The sequence below is a fragment of the Cucumis sativus genome, chromosome 5 (assembly GCF_000004075.3).
Source record: "Cucumis sativus cultivar 9930 chromosome 5, Cucumber_9930_V3, whole genome shotgun sequence".
Lineage (NCBI taxonomy): Eukaryota > Viridiplantae > Streptophyta > Magnoliopsida > Cucurbitales > Cucurbitaceae > Cucumis > Cucumis sativus.
In genome coordinates this window covers 4,339,028-4,362,030 of record NC_026659.2, presented here as the reverse complement: position 1 = coordinate 4,362,030, position 23,003 = coordinate 4,339,028, and the positions used below count along the sequence as shown (strand labels likewise).

The following is a 23,003-nucleotide window of genomic DNA, read 5'->3' as shown; positions in this document are numbered from 1 at the left end:
GTGTTACGTGTACCAAATGTATACAAACTTTTTGAAAATATATAACCTAAACATTTAAAAGTTGATTTGGTTAAAAGTTATATAGACCAAAATTAAATACTATGAAAGGATAAAATAATATTCAAAACAAATAAAAATGAATGGAATATAGACGTTGATTGATCAAAAAAAACAAAAGAAGAAAAGTATAACTCAAATAGAATTATTTATTTATTTATAAAAATAGAATATTTTTTAAATTAAATTTGCCGGACAAAATATATTCCTTCATATCTTTTCCACTGTTCCCACCAATACGAAGCTTCTCCGCCATTTTCATACCTAACAATGGCCCTTCCAACAACTGTGGGCCTTCAATGGGTCTCTTCTCTTCGACTCACCCATCGCCATAGCTGTCCTCCTCTTTCTAATCCATCGAGCTTTTTTCCTTCAAATTTCTTTGACCCCACTCTTGCTTATCCGATTTTTTCATTTCCCTTTTGGCTTTTTCAGTCCTATTCCGTGAATTTGTCAAACATAACGTGATGGGTTGTTTATTGTTTCGCTTTTTGGTTCTTTGAAATTGAATCAAACCAACTTTAATCTGTCTTTATCGCTCTGGCTTCTATGATTACTTTCATTGACTTGAGTTTTTGGAGTTTTTGATTGCTTTTAAGAGTGAGATGCTTCTGGGTTGTTTCTTAGTACTTCATTTAATGGTGGATGGTAACGGATTCCTTTTTTAGTTGAAAACTGAGGTGATTCTTTTGCTTGTTCACTTCGTTTATTTCTGAGGATCGGATTCTGGGTTCTTGTTATTTTGGTAATAGGATTCTTTTGTTTGGAGTTTTCTTGTTCCTATCTGGTTTTTTCCACTTCTGCCTCTGAATTTGTTGATCGAGTGAAGTTTTGTTGAGTCTTGATTGGTATTAAGAGTGAAACTGCTTCTGGGTTGTTTCTTTCTTACTCTTGCTTTAATGGCGGACAATAATGGGTTCCATCTGAGATGATTGGTTCTTTCGCTCATTGATCACTTGTCTTCCTTCGAATCGCCTTCTGTCTTCTTGGATTTGTTCTGTTTCAATCGGGTTCATTCAAATTCTCTTCTGTAGTCTGATCATCTTCATTGTAAATCTCGAATTTATTTTATCTCTGAAATCTGCCGCCATGAGAGCTTCAAATGCCAATTTTCTCATCTGGATTCTTTGTGCTTTATGTTTATCATCATCTCTCTTATCAGAATTCACTCCTGATGATAATTTTCTGATTGATTGTGGATCATCCTCCAATAATACAGTGGGAGATCGTTTATTTCTATCTGATGACAACCCGAATGGGAAATCTCTTTCCTCTACAAGTAAAGTATCTACTTCATCTGAATTAGACATGTTCTCATCTCTATTTCAGACTGCAAAAGTATTTGAAACAACTTTTCAATACAACTTCAAAATAAAGAAACAGGGTAGGCATTGGATCCGCCTCTACTTTGACCCCTTTGTTTCTGGGAACTTTAACTTGAGTTTAGCTAAATTCTCAGTTTCTGCTCAAAATATCACACTGCTCAAAGAGTTTCAAATCGAAAGCGGCTCAATAATCAAGGAATATTCTCTGAATCTCACCTCCAGTAATCTTGTTCTTACATTTACTCCCATAGTGAATTCATTTGCCTTCATCAATGCCTTGGAAGTTGTTTCTGTTCCAAATGAACTGATTCCCTTGACTGTCACCAGTGTTGAGAAGGTTGAAAATAGTTTGGGGAACAGGGCACTGGAGACAGTTGCTAGAGTGAACATGGGCAATCGAACCATGCTTCCGGATGATGATACTCTCTCGCGTCTTTGGGTTGCAGATGGTCCATATTTGATGCATAATAATCAGGTTGTCGTTGGAAAGTTTGTGTCAAATCTCACAAAAGTGAATATGACAGGCGGTTTGGAAATTAAGGCTCCTCGTTTTGTGTATGGAACGGCAACACAGTTAGGAGTTGATGGGGATACTTTTGTTAATGTCAATGTATCCTGGTCATTCGACGTTGATCCAGGATATGAATATCTGATTCGTTATCATTTCTGTGATATTATTGATCATTCTTTTGGACCAATGGTCTTCAATGTTTATGTTAACTCATGGAAGGTAGTTCATCTTGATCTTGATAATGTCACTTCAAACATCCGAGGTGCACCCTATGTCCTGGACACCATAGCCAGTCCAATCGACAGCTCTAAGTTCAAAATAAGTGTTGGTCCTACCAATTTTCATGATTTCTCGACCGCCATTCTTAACGGGCTCGAGATTATGAAAATAAGTGATTCTCGGAGGAGCCTCGATGAACCCCCCTTTGGTTTAGACTCAAAGAAAGGTTCCAATGTAAAAGTTGGTCTTATAGCTGGCTTAGTTGCTGGACTGGTTGTCCTTGCTATTTTGGCCACTCTTGTTATTGTACTGTGCAGAAGAAGAAGGAGATCAGCACTTGTCCGTCACTTGAAGGAAGAGGAAAATTTGGGTGTGAATGGTAGAGAAAGCAATTATACCATTGGCTCCGTTGCCTTTTCGAACTCAAAGTTCGGTTATCGATATTCTCTTGCAGCTATTCAGGAAGCTACAGATAATTTTAGTGAAAGTTTAGCCATTGGAGTTGGCGGGTTTGGGAAAGTTTACAAGGGAATGTTGAGGGACAACACAGAAGTGGCAGTGAAAAGAGGAACTTCTAAATCCATGCAGGGTCTTGCAGAGTTTCAAACCGAAATTGAGATGTTATCCCAATTTCGCCACCGTCATTTAGTTTCTCTGATCGGGTACTGTGATGAGCAAAACGAGATGATTATAATTTATGAGTACATGGAAAAAGGGACCCTCAAGGACCATTTGTATGGATCAGAACTTCCAAGTTTAAGCTGGAAACAAAGGCTTGATATTTGCATTGGCTCAGCTAGAGGACTTCACTATCTTCACACTGGCTCCACAAAGGCAATCATACACAGAGATGTCAAAACTGCAAACATTCTTCTTGATCAAAACTACATGGCCAAGGTTGCAGACTTTGGACTCTCGAAGATTGGCCCTGAATTTGACAAGACTCACGTCAGTACAGCAGTGAAAGGAAGCTTTGGCTATCTCGATCCTGAGTATTTAACGATGCAGCAACTGACCGAGAAATCAGATGTGTACTCTTTTGGGGTAGTTATGTTTGAAGTGCTTTGTGGTAGGCCTGTCATTGATCCATCTCTGCCAAGGGAAAAGGTGAATTTAATTGAATGGGTAATGAGAAGGAAGGACAAAGATCAATTGGAGGCGATTGTAGATGCTCGCATTGTCGAACAAATCAAGCTAGAATCATTGAAAAAATATGTTGAAACAGCCGAGAAATGCTTGGCAGAATGCGGCATGGATCGTCCAACAATGGGAAACGTTCTGTGGAATCTGGAGTGTGCACTCCAACTCCAAGGGGATGAAAAATCCCGACATGGAAAGGAATCATCCTCACAAGCTGATCTTTCCAACCATTGGGAGGCGAGCGTATCAACGACTCAATTCAGCACAGGAAGCGCTGTCGATATCGCAAGTATGTCGATGAGTAAGGTATTTGCTCAAATGGTGAGGGAAGATATGAGATAGGTTACACTCAAATCATCATCAGTAGATTTTGTATAAAAGTGAAGGATTTCAATCCTGTTATGTGCATCTCATACTGTTAGAGGTGTGCTTGTGGATTTATACATATACTTTATATAAACAATGAACATTTTTTATTTGTCCAAATTCCCTTGGTTATAGCCATGTTATTCTTTTGAAGAACAAAACAGTTGAAGAAATTCTATACCGGTTTGATGGTAAATAAGTACATGTACAAATATCAACCTTTTGTTTTCCTTAAATATGTTTGGAATCTTGGCCGGAGCATGCTATTGAACAATTGAAATGAATATTAAGTTGGTTTCGTTTGTCCATAAAAGTAACATATCCAACCTACTGAATCTTAAAAGTTTGTTTTCTCAAGGAAAAATATGTTACCTAAAGTTGATAGCTATTTATTTGGTCCCTTCTTTTTCACTATTTTGCTAAATCTAGATGTCATCCAAATAATGTCAAGTTGTTAGTTTTACAAAAAAATGTAGATGTATGGTTTTAGAAATATTGTAAAAGAACAAAATTTATCAAAGTTTTCGAGTTAATTGAACATGAATTGATTGGTTGAAGTATTAAAAGGTTATGTTTTTTTCTTTTATCCTAAAAACATTTTGTCAAATGTTTAATCTTCATTTCCAATTCTTTAAACAACTATGGGATAAGATTAAACCCTAATTCAGTTTAGTTTAATAGAGAAGATTGAACTATATATATTTGAAGTGGTGATAAGTGATTTGTCTCATAAATTATAATAATTTTGAAAATTCATTTTTCTTTTTTTAGGAGCAGAAATGGAAAAAAGAAAAGTTTGGGCAAATTTTTTAGTAAGCTTATTCTAACTTTAAACTTTGTGTTCTAATCTTTTCATTTATCTTTTACGAATAATTAGTTACTGATATTTTTTTTCTTTTGAATTTTAGTTAATGTTGCAGGACCATATATTATTGTTAAATAATGTTGATGAGAGAATCAATTAATGAGAGTAGTACTCATCCTGTCATAATATAAGAGAAAAAAATAGAATTTTGTACTAAATAGCGTAAGAAAATGAATTCAAATAGTATTTGATCCATCTTATCTCAAATGTAACATTATATGAATTATCTCGATTCATGATTGAAGTAAATTAATATATTGACCCTCTAGCAATTTATACTCATGATCTTGCCTTACCCCTCTTCTTCAGTTTTTGTCCGTAATTTTTATTATCACTCTCGCTTTTTAATAGGATGACTTGCCTTACTCCTCTTCTTCAATTTTTGTCAGTAATTTTTATTATCACTCTCGCTTTTCAATAGGGTGACACACATTCAACTATCATAAATGAGAAAACGAGAGCAAGAAGTGAGTAACAAAATTTCAATTTACATGACAATAATTTATTTGATGATTAAAAAATAAAAGCTCATTTAGATTAATTTTTTAAACAATTATAAATATATATATTTTTTATAGAGTCATAAACATTTAAAAAGTCGATTCATATTATTATTATTTGGATGAGATATAGTAATCACACATATTTTCCAACGAAATGGAGTGGCGGTGGACAAGGAATATGGATGCGACGGTTCAAAAATGATAAATAACAATAATAACAAACCGGTTCACAAGAACCGCTAAAACCCCTGATGATAAACGTGAGCCGCAATTGCGCTGCCCATCCCGCCCGGACGAACTCTCTCACTCGTCAGGAGAGTAGATAGAGCGAAACCCTAGAGAGAGAGGAAGACGAAGAAGAAGGAGAAGAAGAAGAGGAAGAAATTCAAGTTCAGAGCCTTTGGAGCCCTGGAAATGGATAGGGTTTCCGAGAAGGAGAAATCAAGCAAGCGTTCTAGAGAAGAACGCGATCGAGACCACAAGCATCGAAGTCGGGATACCGAGGATAAGCATTTATCCAAGGATGAAAAGCATCGTGAATCCGATCGCCACCATCGCCGGCGACACCATCGATCGGACCGTGATTCGAAGCGTGAGCGTTCGCATGAGCCTCGTGAACACAAACATCGGCGTGATATGTCTCCTGATGAGCGTGAAAGCTCCCAAGACCGCGATTTTAAGCGGGAAAGGTCTTATGAACTTAGGGAGGAGAGAGAAAGAAGTAGGGATAGGGATTCGTCTAAGCGAGAGAAGTCGAATGAACCGAGAGGATTGAGAGAAGGCAGCGAAGAGCGTGGCAAGCTGCGTGAGGTGAGGCGCGAGGAATCAGACAATGAGCATGAACGGGAAGGGTCGTTCGAGCCTATTCAAAATTCCGTACGTCCAAACAAGAGGAAGGAGAGGGGAGGAAGTGAGGATAGATTTGATGGTGGGGAGAAGAGGGCCAGGGCTTCGGAAGTTGGGAATGAAGTGAATGGAGCTGAGATGGATGAGAAAAAGGAGCGGAGGAGATTTGCTGACGGTGAGAAAGACGAAGGAGCAAACTTGAGTGGTCGGGGAAGGAGGGACAGGAAGCGGTTTGAGGATCGAGGGAAGGAAGAAGATAATGGTGGAAATGTTGATGAGAAGCATGGGAAAGTGAATGAATACAAGTCCAAAGGAGACGTTGGGGATGGGAAAGTTCAGTTTGGAGGCACCACCGATGAAAAAAGGTCACTGGGGAATGTAAGTTTACATTCCATTTTGCGTATGCTGTATTTTATCATAATGAATTACAGTACTAAAATTTCTTCATACATCATGGGCATCAGTTTGTAGAACCGACAATTGTTCGCTAGAGCCTGTTTGTCAACCATTTCGTTATAAACACTATTTCCCCCCTGTTAGTTTCTTTCTACGTTGGCTAAATTTTATGTGAACCAAGTTTTGAAAACTAAAAATTTGCTGTTTCTTAGAATTTGTCTGAGAATTCAAATGTTCTCTCGGGATGATGAAAACCTTGATTAAGAATTTTCTGAGCAAAATACAATCTCAAAAAACCAAATGGTTATCAAATGGGCTCTAGAAATCAAGTTCTGCCATATATCATTGTGTTTTACTATTGTACATTTCATTTGGCAATTCATCCTAGTATCACTTTGTTTTCAATCATCAATGGTTGGGAAAGCGTTTCTTGTTTACGAAAAATGGAACCAAGTACATTTTAGGAGACTTCCAGAGTTACTTTATCTCTTCGGAATTTCCTTGCTGACGAGTGACTTCACACTTCTTTTGCTACTTTCTGTTGTTTCTCCCCCTTAGGCTTAGGTCACTACTTGGGCTTGCCGCTTGTGCCCGCTCTAACATCCCTTATAATTAATGTCCTCGCTTGGCATTCCTTTCTTTCCTCCCTTTCTGACAATAACTAAGTCCTTATCTTCTTGAATTGACAGGAAATTTGCATGTATATATACATACATATAAATATATAATGTGATTGTGTTGGTCCATTAGGGTGTTCTCGTTTGTTTTTTGTTTCTTCAATAAAGGGGTTTCTCGTATAATATGTATATATACATATATATATGTGATCATCATTGTGTGACCTCTAGGCTTGAAATTTTATTTTTGGGAGGCAGTTTCATGTGAGGAAACTCATATCTCTATAAACATTATGAAGCCTAAGAATTGTCATTGCTAGGATGTGCACTATTTGTGGGATCTTGAATTTTTTAGTTGTGAACAAATTATGTTCACAGGTCTTGTTGTAATATGGTGCTGTTCGTAGATGGGTATAAGCTCAAGAATTTTATTTGATTATGTTATGCTAATTAAAGTCACCAAAATGGATTTTGTTAGTTTAAGCTTTATGGTGTGTTTCAAACAATTTATCTTCCAAGTCAGAACATTTATTCATTCTTTGGTATATTAAGCATCTTGGCAATTTTCTAGCCAGTAGCTTTGAAGTGGGAGTGAGTTTGAGTGTTGTTTGACATTTGTTGGATGTAAAGAGCTGACATATTTTGTAATTTTGTTAATTGTTTGGTTTATAATGCACACCCTCGTTCAAGGTTCCTTATAGTGATTCTTACCTTCTCTTCATCTTTTAATCTGTATACATGGGTTAATTCTATAATATTGAGGAAGGTCTTCCATGATTATGATGCCTTTGGGTAGTGCTAGACTGCTAGTAATGAACTTAATGAACTGAAGTCATAATCATGCAGGGATCTATGGTGGAACCTACCGATATGCCATCAGCAAGTGTGCCCCAGAATTTGTTACATCCTAGTCATTCCCTTCCTATCAAGGTATCTTCAATTTCTACCACAAATGAAAATAGGGGAGTTAGTATTACCAGATCTCATGAGGTTCATGGAAAATCTAGTACAGATGGGACATCCTCAACTGCTGGGAAAAGTGGAAATCTCTCTCTTGATGCTTTAGCAAAAGCTAAGAAAGCTTTACAGATGCAGAAAGAATTGGCGGAGAAGTTGAAGAGAATTCCCCTGGTAAGTTAGGCAACAGAGATACTTTGATCCATGCTAGCTAGTTTCCCGCACTTTGATGTTGGTTTTACATATACATGGATGCATATGCGCATGTGTGTATTCGGTTTTTCTTCTGTGTATCAAGTGTTACTATTTGATCTTATAGATGAAGAAGGTTGGGGGTTCAAGTTCTGCTAATAGCTCAGTTGTGAAATTGGAGGAGAAAGCTAAACCTCCCAGTGGTATATTGGGTCCACTGTCAACTACCAATGATGCTACAACTCTTTCAACTGGGGTAGTGTCTAGTTCGTCGACATTACCTTCTGCTGCCAATGCTCTTGATGGTGGTATTAATGTTCCGGCTGGCCTTACCTCTATACCCCATATTGAAGCTGTTAAGCGTGCTCAGGAGCTCGCTGCCAGGATGGGATTTCGCCAGGATCCAGAGTTTGCTCCTCTTATAAATTTGTTTCCAGGGAATGTAGCAACTGACGTTGCTGTTCCACAGAAACCAACCAAGGCCCCTGTTCTTCGTCTTGATGCACTTGGTAGGGAAATTGACGAACAAGGAAATGTAGTCAATATAACCAAACCCAGCAACCTTAGCACTCTTAAGGTTTGGAATGAACTTACATCTCTTTCGGAGGTTTTTTTCTTCTTTTATTAGCATTGAATTTTGAATAGATTGACCTTGTATACATTTCTAACTTCGCAGGTTAACATCAACAAACAAAAAAAGGATGCATTTCAGATTCTTAAACCTGAACTTGATGTGGATCCAGATTCAAACCCTCATTTTGATGAGAGAATGGGTATAAATAAAACTAAACTGCTGAGGCCAAAGAGAATGAGTTTCCAGTTCGTTGAGGAAGGGAAATGGTCGAAGGAGGCTGAAACCTTAAAATTGAGGGTACTTATAGTTTCTTTCATAGTTGTCTTTGGTGAAAGAATGCTTGCATACTTATTTGTTAAATAAAATTCTTATATTTCTGCTATAGAGTAAATTTGGAGAGGCACAAGCGAAAGAACGAAGAGAAAAGCAGGCACAGTTGGCCAAGGCAAAGGCTGCACCTGATATAAATCCAAATTTGATCGAGGTTTCAGAGAGAGTGGTGAAGGAAAAAACAAAAGACCCAATTCCTGAAATTGAGTGGTGGTAAGCTGATATTTTCTATTATGGTATTTCTTGAACTGTCTTATTTTACTTTTTATGTAAAAATTTGTAAGCTAAGAGTTGAGCAGACTGTATCTTTTCCCGTTCTCCTCTTGCAGTTATTTTAATTTTCTAGCATTTTGTTAATGTCTAGCTTTTAATGGGATGGCTTTGGATATTCAATTCTAATATATAATTTTTAAAAAAAATATCTAGGGATGTCCCGCTTTTGCAATCCGGTGCGTACAAGGATTTGGGAGATGGTTTTGTGGCCGATGACAAATTGAGAAAGGACAAGATTACCATATACGTGGAGCATCCTCGTCCTATTGAACCTCCTGCCGAGCCAGCTCTCCCCCCTCCTCAACCCCTAAAGCTAACAAAGAAGGAGCAGAAGAAACTCCGTACACAGCGTCGTCTAGCAAAGGAGAAAGATAGACAGGAAATGATTAGACAAGGCCTGATAGAACCACCTAAACCGAAAGTTAAAATGAGCAATTTAATGAAAGTTCTTGGCTCAGAAGCAACCCAAGATCCTACTAAACTTGAGAAAGAGATTCGTGCTGCAGCTGCTGAGAGGGAGCAAGCTCACATAGATCGAAATATTGCACGAAAACTCACCCCTGCAGAGCGCCGTGAGAAGAAAGAACGTAAACTATTTGACGATTCAAATTCACTCGAGACATTTGTGTCTGTTTACAAGATCAACGATCTATCACACCCCCAGGCCCGGTTTAAAGTTGACGTTAATGCTAGAGAGAACCGATTGACAGGGTGTGCTGTGATATGCGATGGCATCAGTGTTCTGGTCGTTGAAGGGGGTAGCAAGTCCATCAAGAGGTACGCAAAACTTATGCTCAGGCGTATAAATTGGGCTGCTTCTGTGAAAGAGGAGGAAGAGGAGGAAAATGACGATAAACCCCTTAACAAATGTTCCTTGGTATGGCAAGGAAGTGTTGCCAAATCTAGCTTCAATAGATTTTCCATCCAGGAGTGCATGACTGAGGCAGCTGCTAGGAAGATTTTCGCTGATGCCGGTGTCGGTCATTACTGGGATTTTGCTATTAACTTCTCCGACGATCAATTATAATTCAACTTCTGCACTGTTAGTTGATGCGAATTGCTGATGATTTACTTCAGGTCAAGAAGCAAGAAATGCAGAAATGTTAAAAGCCTATATATCATCACGGTATTGCCGGTCTTACTTGTTTCTATTAATTGGTTAGGTGGGAAGATTTCATTATGTTCCAGCTCACTTTTTCCACAAGTTCCTGGGAATTTTTCGGATTTCATGAGTTGCAACCAACATCATCTGTATGGGAAATATGTTTGTAGTAGTTGGTGATCAGTTGGTATCGCCCAAGACCACCATCTTCAAGAAACGGGTATTGTGTCCAATATTCGTCTTATAGTCTTCATTTCCTTGTAGTTTTATAGAATCTAGAGTTGTGTTTCTTTCTCTTTTCTCCACCCTTCATAAGTGAGGAATGTTTGACAAATCCACTCGGTTGGGTAGTTAAATGAAGGAAGGTGGCTTTAAATAACTTTCTACTCAAACAAAGAGGTACCCTTTTTACTAATTAATTTCCGCACGGTTATTGTGAAAACTCTATACTGGTTCTTCCTTGTTTTATCTTCTTGTTTCTTCTCAATTGTAGGTTCATAGGAGATTTGAACCCATGGCGAAAAAGCTCTGACCAATTGAATTTCATCGGTTGAGTTTGTGATTAAGGGTGAGTGAGTTTGATAATATCCATTCCCACAAATGTCTTTTCATTTTAGTAAAATTTTACACCATTTCCTGGATTTTCAAATGATTATAGTAATAAACACATTCTAGTTGAAGGTGTTTTGTAGTATATCTTTTTCGAGGTTTGGTTCTATAATGCTTTTGAAGTTGTGTGTCGAATCAATACAACTTTTAAAATGCTCCCTCTCTATCCTTCTTTTTGCTTTTATACATTGAAATTTTCTGGGCTCATTTTTTAATTATACTGCCGGTAACTATTTGGGTTCCCATTTGGTAACTGTCTTTGATCTTTTGCTTTCTTCCAACTTCTTACTACTTGTTTCTATATTTTCTATTTTAACATTTTAGTTCTTTAACCAATTTTCAAAAACAAAATCATATTTTTTATAACAGTTACTTTTGGTTTTCAAAATTTGGCTTTGGGAACAATAAAACATAAAAATCAGTAGTTTAAAGTGGTGTTTATAGGATTGATTTTCAAGAAGAAAAAAAAACAAAATCATATCAGATCAATTCTTTTCTTTCCATTTCTTATAATGATTCAAGTATTAATCAAATTTAAAATAAAAACAGAGTGAGGGGAGGCTTATTAAGTATAGAAAAATGGGTTCAATTACTTTTAGGTTTAGCAAAAACTTCCTACATTTTTTACCTTTCACGTTGATAGAAGATAGAATCTGTCTGTAGTAGAAATTCATAAAAGTGTATCATTGATAGGTGAAGCTTATAGTAGCTTCTTATTGGTACTATCATTAACATGAATTTAGTGTCATTTAGTGATAGAAACTTGTAGCAATCTATTAATACTATCAGTAACATTAATTGATAAACTTCTCGTCCATTTTCGTTCATTTGTATTTAAATTTATAAGTCTACTAGTGTTTATTGTATTTTTGGAAGTTTTTCTATTTATCAAAATTTCTTATGTACCGAGTACATGGATTTTAAATTTTCTTTGTAACTTTTTAAATTTTTTTGGTAAAATGTACTTGCTAAACTACCAAGGATGAAATGTATTGGGTTAATCTTTAAAAGTTATAATTAAAATAAGGCTAAGTATTTATTTATTTATTATTCTTTTTGTTCAATATATACACATTTATAGAATTGTAAATAAATTTAAATTTTCACACTTTTATTGTTTATATTTATTTTGTGAAAGTCGTGCAAATAAAAATGCTTGGTTTTCATTGTCTCAAGTTTCATTTACAAATGTTCTCAAAGTCCACTTGATTTTAAAGCAAATGAAACTCAAACTAGTGGTTAATTCGAGCATAATCTGTTTAAAGAAAGCTGTAAAAAAGTAAAAAATAAGTAAATATTTGCAATATTTTTAAAAATAGTAAAATATTTAAAAGAGAGTAATATTTTGGAATTTAGATTATATTGTAGTCTAAATAATAGAATTAAGACATAAATATATATGATAGAATTAAGACATGTACAACCAAAATAGAATCGAAGTTTTCCATTAACGTAAAACCTTAAACTGAATAATTTAGGGTTCACGGAATGTTACCTTTGATACTTTTCAAAATTCTCAATTTCTACTCACGTACTAAAACCGAAACAACTACTAGAATTGACTCGCTAATCTCCGAACTTGTAATCGGATTGTGAAATCCAGTTTGACGAAGAAACGAAGGGAGATATTTGAAAATTGGAATGAAGAAATTTGATTATGATTATTGAGAGTAATAAAATTTATAATTTCAAAAATTAGTTGAAAAGGGCAAAAGTTTTTAAATAAAAACAACCTATTTATAACCTAATTACATATATTGCATTAACTAGTTAGTCAAATCTCAAACCCTAATAATATACCAATAGTTAGTGGGCTAAAATTTGTTATTTTAAAATTTTCCCCAAAATATTATTCAATTTTAGACATTATTTAAAATATAATAATCTCTAATTTTACATAACTTTTGTCTACGTAGGCCAACTTATCTCAAATTGTTATACAAAAAAACGTATCTCAGGAGACCCCTTTGCCATTTCACCTATTAATTCGTATCTCGACAAGACAGGTTCTATTAAATGGCTCCTTGTCAACTAATTATAATAGAAAGTGTTTACTTTAGGTCGAACGCTTGTGATGTGAGATTTCCTACAAGGAAATTTGTGATAAGTACACCTTCTTTTGTTGTGTGGAGCTTTTAAAAATTATGGTAGGTTAATACAATAAATAAAGTAGTCGAGGAGTTGAGCATATATTTTATCTAATTTCTGAGCATATATTTTGCAATTAAAGTTAGTAAAAAGGAATAATTTCATACAAACACATCATTCACTCTTTTATGCCCGTTTTTACTTCTCATTAATTTGATAAAAGAAAATTGAAAATTAATTTGATCTAATTCATACTACTTGACAACATTTTTGAGGATGATACAATTTGTACACTTAATTACAAACAACATGCTTATTGGCGTTCCGTATTCACTTCAAATACAGTTCTTTTTTTTAAATGTCAAGAAAAAATTCTAATCACATGAGATTGTGATGACAGTTTAAATTTCAAAACAAAGAGAACTCAAGTAGAGGAGAAAAAGAACAATAGCAAAATCACATGAGATTCTAATAGAAATATTAAAATACAATTTTACTTTTATTTCTATCCATCTTTGCTAATAATACCAATAAATAATGAACAATTATATGATTGATTCCTGAACAGAATGCTATTCTCTGCTACAATGTATTTTTAGCTTCCCTCTCCCATTTTAAGCCCACATATGTATTCATAGTTTCACTCAAATCTTAACACCGTACCTGTCCATTCTTTTACATTGTTACAGACCGGAGACCCGCAGTAATGTAATCTTCCTGTGGTCGAAACGAAGCATCCCTTGTGGTTTGTACATCAGCTTGTTGTGGACAGTAAAAGTGTCCAGTTTTTTCTTACAAGCTAGGAACAACTACATGCAGCTACTTCTTTTCCTTTACGAGGATGTTCGTGTAAAGAAGTCGTTGACAGCAAGATTTGCATCTCCATGAGCCACTGCATCATCAGGCTCTGGCATATACAGAGTTGTAGATGAAGCCTGCAACGGGAAATCAAATTCATCACATTCAAAAACAAGATATGCCATTTTCATGTTCATGTACCACTTCTAGATAGTTCGAGTTTAAAGTTGCTAAGTCGTGAAACTCATACATATATATGACACGTACATTTTATTCATTTTCCAAATTATGCATCCTATGTGACCCATAAAACAAATTTTACATGCATAAGATAAGTAACACCCCGATGTACTTTTATCCAAAATCATGACATGTTGATGAGATACATACAATACATACATATAGTCTAGGATAGCTAAAACAAATCAATTTCTACGTGCTTGTTAGCTGTTCCACTTTTTTAACCAAATTATTCTTTTTAATGACCCTTCCACTTAAAGCTTAGAGCAAAGGGGAGAAATACATGGAAAAGGAATGCTCACTGGCATCCAGGTTTTTTTAGGAGTATTCGACTTGAAAGGAATGTGATTGTTTTATTCTTTTAATATCTATGAGTGCCGAGATCATGTTGCATGCACCGTGACTATTCTACCAAGACAGCCATTTAACCTTACTAAATTTGGTTGCCAAGCTAACTTCTAGGCTATTAAACCCCACATAAGTGGTCAATGGTAATCATGATTCTCCCAGCTCTTTACCAACATGGAAATTTAAAGAAGTGCACAACCTTAGGAGTTTTGGGACCAAGATACATATAGTATTCTCTTCTAGTGGGTTTTTCTTGTAATTGGTCCCTTAGTTTTTCATTACATAAAAATAAATAGCAAGCGATAAGTCCCAAGGTAAATCATATAGGTGAGAATGAACTTACTTTTGCATCAAGTTGCATCTCTCCATTACTATCTGTTATGAGGCAAGCTCCGTGCGCTTTCAACCATTCCATGCATTCTTCCAATCCATCTACGTCCTTGTCCTTAACTTCATCTCCAGATGAAGTCGAAAAGCCCAACACCTGAGCAATGTAAGGAACAGGTAGAGAAGGGCGATATGACCGAGACATGCAATTTATGGCTTTGTAACGCATCTTTTCTGCATAGAGATCTGCAAGGAGGGAAAAGAGAAATTAACAGCTTGTCCTTTAAATCAATTGCCATTTACCAACATAAAATTTCTCAATTAAGCAGCTTTTATATATAAGAGACCCACCCATCAGACATGCATTTAAGTTGGGAGCAGCTTTGTACAGTCTGAAGAACTTGACAAAATTCTCAGAGGTGACAGCGGCACGAACAGCAAGAGCATGATTCACAGCTACATCCTTTTTTGCTTGATCGGACAACCTTTTCTCAGGACAAGGAAATTCAACAACAAAATCAACCTTAGTCTTAAGGTTTGGAGCAAGCAGAATACAAATAAAATTCTACAAGTTAAATCCACAAAAACTTAACCAGGAATCCATGTTCGAGCAATAAACATTAATAGTTTTCAATACCACAGCAGCCATGTTTTGCTAAAAGTATCAGTCACAGACTCACATGCTAACCAATCTTTCATAATGTTAGATGCACCAATCAACAAAATAAAGAAACATACAAAAGACAAGAAATGGCTCTCCACCGACCTTGACATCAATGATAAAAGATCTCTTTTGTTGTTAGAGTGCAAGATCGCACAGAGTAAGTTATAAGCAGCAAATTCCATGTGGCATCCCTCTATTCCCTCAGCGTACAAAGTCTTTAGCTGTGATTGACACTGAAAGAACAGAAAATAGAGACTTGAAAGTTGGATCTTTCTAGACAAATCCTTTTTTGAATTCAAAAACTGTAAAAGATTTCCAAAATTGAACAGTGTATTCAATTTACTCCAGCAATTACATTTCCTCACAAACCTGATTATACTCGGGAAGGTCACCAACTTCTAAGGCTAATCGACCATGAGTCTCGTATACCTAAGAGGTTTCACCAAATATCAAAATGGTTCCACATGACCATATAGTATTTTTAAAAACAATGTAATTTATTATCATACAAGAGAAATGAAAAAAAAACCTTCGCTGTTAGTTGATTGCGAATTCTCTGTACAGTTAAATCCTGACGAATGGATTTCAATTGATCACATTTATATAGATAATTCTTTTGAGACGTTTTAACCATATTGAGAGCTTTTTCCAGAACTTCTTCGGGTCTTACCTGTAAAGTAAAGATCCAAAATTAACACAATATAAGTTCATAGAAAAAAAAAATTACCAGCTACTATTTTCATTCCATCTCAATTATCATTGTCCCGAAAAACATATAAATATATTAAAATAATACTTACACTGCTTGGATCAGGAGCAGAAGTAAGACGCAGATAACGTTTTTCAATTTCCTGGCAAGTCCCCTTAATGGTAAGAGCATCCCAGTCAATGTCTTCAACAGCCCTGCCACCACCATTTTCCAAATTTTTTCCAATAACCAAAGCACTAGCCCTTCGAGTATACAAGCTTCCAATTCCAGCATTTTTAGATTTGAAGTGATTGTTTTCTCCACGATGGCCATGCCCTTTATCAAAACGCTTGGATCGGTTTTCTCGTTTCTTTTTCTCTTCGGGTGAATTTGCAAGTGCCATGGCCCCAGAGTAGTATGCTGTCAAACTTTGCTCCTTATCACTATCACTTGATGGCCCGTCATTATCAGGTGGACTCCCATCGGCAACTCGCTGCTTCTTTGATGGTCCTTGAGAAATTTTGCCCACAGTTCTCTGGTCCCAGAGAGGAAATCTTGAATTGCTCGCATCCTTCGTCTCAGAATTTCCAGATAAAGTCTGCATGCGATTTCATAAATCAATCAGCTTAAACTATATTTAAGAAACGAAATTATAAATTGAACACTGGTAAATTATAAACATTCCATATTTCGAAAATGGGGCAACAAAGAGAAAATATATCATACCCAGTGTAATAACAACAAGAATTATAGAACACCATAGGCAAGTAAGGAATGAACCTTTACCTTCTTTTCCCTTTCACTAACATTGGCCCACCCACCATATTTCGCAGCAGCACCATTACTATGAGGAGGAGGTGCTTCAGCTGGTTTTTCCACTGGTAAAGGCTCCCATCTACTCTTGGATCTTCTGCTTGGACTTCTCTTGGACTTAGACAATGAAGAAATAGGAGTTGGAACCTGTAAATTGCTGCAAAAAATTGAACCTACTATTATGTTTCCATATTGCAGAATATGAATAACAAATGGAAACAAATATTTTCCATAAATGCAAAAATAGAAATTGTAACTGATATCAGCACTGAAATTAAATTTTAGACCACTTGTACCTGAGAGTTTCATTGAAAAGCAACCCTAAATATCTAATACCCACGCTAACAAAAATATATGGGTTAAATAATAATTTTCCGTCCACTGATTGAGGAATGTAGAAACTCTTGTGCCCTTACCATATCCATATGTTTTAAAAGGTATGTTTTTGGCTTAAAAGCTTCCAGCAGAGAGAGAGAGAGAGAACCCATGGTCCTGCACATTTTTATTTCTTTGGGTTGTAAGAAGTATAGAAGAGCCTTCCTAAGATGACAAAGGGGAAAAAGGAACCATGATAGAAGTCAACCCAAGATTCTGATAAGATTGGTATTAGGGATTAGTAGGGTATTGAGGGCATAATAGTAATTAGATAGGAAGTTAGTTATATTTGTAGGTTATAAATAGAGGGAGTGGGGGAATGAAGAAGAGGGCAATATTTGGTGAGTGAATTAGGGCTTGAGAGTTATCTCAAGATATGCTTAAGAGTGATCTAAAGAAAGGAGGGTCTAAGTACCTCGAATCACTTGGTTTATCGTGTATTGCGGTTATCCTATATATTCAATATATGTGGGTTCTATCAGGTTCTTCGTGTGAATTGAAACTAATACAACTTCCATGAAAATGATGATATAATATCATATAAAGAAGTAAAAACAGTTACAATCTCATGTAACAAATGTTTAGTAGGGAGGGTAAAAAGGAGAGGACAAAATTTCATCTGCACTTGGCTTAGAGAGAAAGGGGGAGATATATACTCTGTATTAACTGCATCTGCACTTGGCAATGGGAACAGAGGCTCAACATCCCAGTCTTTCGTATAAAGTGTGCCATCAGCAGTTGCTTTCGTGATCATCTGAGATGAAAAGAAAGAGAAACTCAACCAAATGAAGACTAAAAGATCAATATGAAGAATAACAACAAGCACAGAAGGCAAAGGCAATATGAACCAATATTTAGATGCTCTCAAAGAAAAGATGGGTAACTGTGTAGCTCATATGATAAATAGTTTACGGGAAGCCACCACAAAATGAAACTTAAAGCAGCATAATTATTTTAAAATTAATGGATAAAAGATTAAATTTTTTCAAGAACAGGATAACTGGCTAACGTACATTTGATGGAAAAAATTTACACAAATGAATCAACTGAAAGATTAATATAACAGCATAACTTGATCAAAATTGAAGCTTGAAGATAATATATAAAAGCTCAGGCAGTTATTATGTTTTTTGCAATAACTTCATCAAAGTACAGTACCTCCTTTAAAACTGATTGACAAGATGTCATCAGCTTCTCATCTTTACACCGTGCCATAGCCCTCTCAACATAACCACGCAATGATTTAGGGAACATTCCAGGCTGCAAGTAAAAATATATATATATAAATATACATCTTACAATATAATAAAATCAAAATCTTGTGGCAGGGATCTAGAACTCCCGCGTTTAAAAAAAGAAAACTCCGAGCTCACAATGCTCTCGGTTCTTGAAGACTTCTCACCTTTTTCTTTTATCATATTCATAAGTATAAGTGGAATCATAGCTAAAACTCAGATAGGAAGCATTAGACTCTTGTAATTTCACTATTTTCTATTTTTCAAACGAATTTTACTGTCTTTTATTTAGCATATTCAACACCAAACAGATGAACAACACAAAGAATGGTCATTGGTGCCTATCTTTGGTTATGGAAATCTATCCATCCGACTACTTAAATAAAGCGTGAGGGCTGTTGAGTTTTGGATTAACATGTTGAAGATACATTATGTTGTTTAAGCACAACCAGTATGTTGTTATAACCGATGGCTTGCAAAGACATAAATAGTGCATTTATTTTCAGAAACAAATTAGTAAAATGAGAAAAAAAAAACCTTCAGCACAGACTCTGTATCATTGGACAATTCTTTTTCATTTGGCTTCGGCAACGAAACACTGACGTAAGCAGGTTGTACAGGAGCATCAGCTGTGGAGCTATCCTTACTGGTTTTTAGTATGCTTAAATTGGAAGCAATCCTAGGGTTTGTTGGAATCTGCAGCTTGGTCCTTCTAGCTTCTACAGGTGAAACAGATTGTGAGGGTAACTGATAACTTTGTGGAGCCAAATGTGCTGGATATTGTAAATTGGGCCCCTGGGGACCTGCACTTTTCTGTTGATCCTGAAAGCTATCATAAGAATTTTTTAAATCTAGAGGCTTTTCAAAGTGAGGTTGAGTAGCATTAGTAAGGTGCACTTGAGAATTTGGAGCCCCATGCTTCCAGTAACCATCATGATTACCACTACTTACAGCACCAGGCTGGAAAAAAGGGCAAAAGAATAATGGTTCAACTGACCAAATAACCTTTGCAGATTTGATAAATATAAATAACCACATAGTTTAAGCATTGCCCACAATAAATTGCAACGAAGGATACCAAGAAAGTAATCAACATCAATGCAAATCATATAACTATTAAGAGCAGAAATTCGAGTTCCCAGTAGAAAAAAACAACGATTAGAAATATAACAGAAACCATTCGCCAACTTTTTATCAAACCATCAAAGTCAAAATTTAAATACGAAGAGTCTACAGGGGACAACATGCTTCAGGGTCCAAACAACTAAAGAGCCATAAAAATAAGATTGAAAAAAAAGAGAGAGCAGAAAGATAATATAGATCATCGTGGTTAAACTAACAGAACTAGTACTAACAGAATCACCCACTTGGCCATCCTATCATGGCTCTGCAGAGGCATGAAATATATGATCAAGATAGAACAAATAAACCTTGCATCAATTATAACACATATACACTAAGCAGTATTAAACAATGTACATGCCCTTCCACAAGAAGTAATTCCAATCATGTACATGGTAGAAACGAAATTCAAACCTGAGCAGAAACCAGTTCAGATGAACCAGATTCTGGTCTCCATGATGGAGTATATGACGGTGGAGGTGGTTGGCTGTGTGGTGCAGGATAATTGGTTGAACCATGAGCGGGATACCCTGCATTAGCAATACTCGGAGTGGACAGTTTCTCAGTCCCAGGGGCACAGCTAACTTCTGTTTGACTATAGTAGTCGGCCCACTGCTTGCATTGCTGCTGATACTGTAGAGAACTTTCATTTGTAGAAGTGGAACTATAAGCTCCACTCGAATCAGGTGTGTACTGAGCATATTGATTAGGAACATAATTTCCATAATTGCCACCATTCCATGAGGTAGTCTGATTGCTATAGCTGCTAGTTGGGTAACCTCCAGCTGTCTGATAATCACCAGGATTGTAGTAAGTGGTTGAATAACTTGTAGACCCAGCATAAAACCCTGTATTTTGATATGAGGAAAGGGGCTGATAAGGAGCACCTGTGTTTTGATATGCTCCTACAGGCTGTGAATAAGAATGGTTGGGTTGCTGCTGATAGTTGTTATAGTAACCTTGGTAACCGGCATTTGCATAACCATAAGGATCGGTAGAATTGGAATATTGAGCATAAGCATTGTAATCTTGCGGCGCATTTGATGTCACAAAACTTGATGAACTACAAGCAACAGAAGACACGTTTAGACCATCTTGCACATTTCTTGCAGGTGGAAGCACTTGTTGATTATATTGGTAAGTGGAATTTGAGAGCAACCCACTCTCATTGGAACTGCCATCCACCTTGTGATTGGCCCATGTTATGGCTTCTGGAGCAGATGCCAGAGGAAGATATGTTGATGCTGCCACTGATTGATTTCCATCGCCAATGTGTTGGTTCTGAAAAATAACGTATTTCATCAGCATTGCCATCATACACAGAAATCCACAAGCTTGTAATCTAAATAACAATGGAAGTTGCAAATAGTGATTTGTGTCTTTGGATAAGAACCAGCAATAAAATAAACATAACACGCATACATGAAATAAAATAATAGTCATATGTGAGGATAAGCTAAAATCACCACTTGGTATGTCGAAACTTTTGTATACGCCACGAGTAAATAGAATCTTAATCAATCTAATGCCCCAACATTCTTCTATCATCCCCAAATCTTCTGTGATTGTACCAGAATATAATTATATACACACAAATCGGTTGGGGTGTTATATTAATTCAGACAATCATGGCAAAAGAATGAAAGAATAAATAATATACTCAGTCCCCTTAATTCACCTTGTCTCAGATTGCATTCGCAACTATTGCAAATGTTTCATCGCCAAATGTAAGTACTTAGGTTCAAGTTCAACGGATCTCAAGGAAGAAAAGAAATAACACAAGAATCAATATAGAGCTAGAGAACAAAAAGAACGGGCCACGCTTCCATTACTCCTATGGGCATATCAACAAACTTAGTAAAATATCGAAACATAAAGCGGTTACACTTCCAACTTGCCGAATAGGCTAACACGTTTTGTTTCAACTTTCATATCCAGTTTAACTTCCAAGTAAACCACAAAATTCAATATAGATAACACGCAATGTATAAAATTTATACCCTATGCAATGAAATAGATGCATTACCTCGAGCGAACTAGGTTGCGCTGGAACAAAGGTTTCAGTATTGCCGCCTTGATTCATCGTCAAACTAGCATCCCGGAGCGCAGCAAAAGCTTATAAGCAACGATTAAGGTTTGTAATACAGTGTAACCAATTGTTTCTACGGCAAATATGCAAAACCCTAATGGACTCGCAAAAATTATGCCAAAATGAAGTCCCCAATCATTCCTGAAGTGTATAGCAATGAAAAATCGAGCACTAAACGCAGTAACTTTCTCGTACCGGGTTCAGTCGATCAGAAATCGATTGAAGAAATCCGGGAACAAAATTTCGAGGAGATCAGAGCGAAAAAAAGAAAAAAGAAAAAAAGAAAATTAAAACAGCGCAAAAACAAAAACAAAGTAATTTTTCTAATTGCAAAACGATAAGAAAGTACAAGAATCTCGAAGAATTCCGAATGCAAATCAGTGGCGAAGAACACAGAAAAGATGATGAATTCGAACTGAAGAAGCTTGATCGGGAGAGGGAGGGAGATTCGGGAAATGGAAGAGGATTGATTATTTTTAGTTTCGACGTCTTTTGCGTCTTTTTAATTTCGTAAAATGCTTTGACTAATTTATTTATATGAACAGCTGTGTGAGTCAATTTGCATTTTTCCTTAAATCCTATTTTTCTCACTATATATCTTTATCTATTTTCATCATCAAATTTAAAATTCTTCTCTTCTAGTCTTTCAACTTTGAAAAAAAAAAATACATATTTTGATTCTGCTTAAACTTTTTTATGTTGTTCATTCAGGAATCTATTATAGTGTCAACCAGTACATGTCTCTCATATTTTCATTTTTTGTATTTTAATATTAATTTTAAACTTTTACATTTACAATATATATTAAATAATACGCATCTTTTACCGTATTCAACCATAGATAGTGTGGTTGTGTCCTCCTTAAAATCTCAAAATCTTAGATTCAAATCTCATCTACCGCAACTATAACTCCTTTAATGTAATCGTTTTTTATTATTATTATTTACTTGTTTTTTCTTCTCTTTTTTCAATTTTTCAATTTTCTTATTTTGTTATTTTATTCTACTCAATGGGGGTGTTATTATTATTTGCTTTAAATTCCAATTTGAAAGAAACATAAATAAAGGGTGGAGACCATAAGGGAATGTGAGAGATACCAAAGGTAACATAATTTTAACAAGTACATTTTTTAAAGATTTGAAAATTAAAATAGACGTCTTTAGAGGTCCGGGATCAAAATAGAAGTATATACAAAATTTAAGGACTAAAATATAATTTTAACATATTTTTTACTATTATTAATAAAATTTACAGTTTTCATAATTGTCTTTAATTACTTAAGAAAGATTTTCCAGTGGTCAAAACTATCCAAAGATAACAAAAATATACTTATA

The 23,003-nt window shown here is 35.7% G+C and overlaps 3 protein-coding genes across 7 annotated transcripts; 2 read left to right on the top strand and 1 right to left on the bottom strand.

Annotated features, from left to right (window-relative positions):
* Nucleotides 1–339: 339 nt before the first annotated feature.
* On the top strand, nucleotides 340–3,836 carry LOC101203398 (probable receptor-like protein kinase At2g39360). Its single transcript, XM_004143640.3, has one exon. The coding sequence runs from the start codon at nucleotides 1,147–1,149 to the stop codon at nucleotides 3,592–3,594; it is 2,448 nt and encodes an 815-aa protein (XP_004143688.1). The 5' UTR covers nucleotides 340–1,146; the 3' UTR covers nucleotides 3,595–3,836.
* Nucleotides 3,837–5,253: 1,417 nt separating this feature from the next.
* LOC101219411 (protein RDM16) lies at nucleotides 5,254–11,035 on the top strand. 5 transcript variants are annotated; one of them, XR_969483.2, is made up of 7 exons: nucleotides 5,254–6,210; nucleotides 7,692–7,976; nucleotides 8,122–8,571; nucleotides 8,671–8,865; nucleotides 8,954–9,111; nucleotides 9,325–10,672; nucleotides 10,767–11,035. XR_969483.2 is itself a non-coding variant. In XM_031885435.1 (7 exons), the coding sequence occupies exons 1-7, from the start codon at nucleotides 6,188–6,190 to the stop codon at nucleotides 10,196–10,198; spliced, it is 1,908 nt and encodes a 635-aa protein (XP_031741295.1). In that variant the 5' UTR covers nucleotides 6,160–6,187; the 3' UTR covers nucleotides 10,199–10,967. The 5 variants fall into 5 exon arrangements, 3 of the variants coding, with proteins under 3 accessions (XP_004143591.1, XP_031741295.1, XP_031741294.1); XR_969484.2 differs by having other exon boundaries at nucleotides 9,325–10,248; nucleotides 10,335–10,967; XM_031885435.1 differs by having other exon boundaries at nucleotides 6,160–6,210; nucleotides 7,692–7,775; nucleotides 7,853–7,976; nucleotides 9,325–10,967.
* A 2,383-nt stretch (nucleotides 11,036–13,418) lies between these two features.
* Nucleotides 13,419–22,183, bottom strand: LOC101219647 (SAC3 family protein A). The gene is made up of 13 exons (XM_011656631.2): nucleotides 21,607–22,183; nucleotides 19,995–20,861; nucleotides 18,996–19,418; nucleotides 18,382–18,483; nucleotides 17,880–17,977; nucleotides 16,822–17,005; nucleotides 16,148–16,633; nucleotides 15,877–16,017; nucleotides 15,717–15,776; nucleotides 15,450–15,580; nucleotides 15,035–15,168; nucleotides 14,700–14,929; nucleotides 13,419–13,905 (listed from the first exon to the last, which is right to left on the bottom strand). Exons 1-13 carry the CDS (start codon nucleotides 21,661–21,663, stop codon nucleotides 13,804–13,806), a joined length of 3,015 nt encoding a protein of 1,004 aa, XP_011654933.1. The 5' UTR covers nucleotides 21,664–22,183; the 3' UTR covers nucleotides 13,419–13,803.
* Nucleotides 22,184–23,003: the final 820 nt, after the last annotated feature.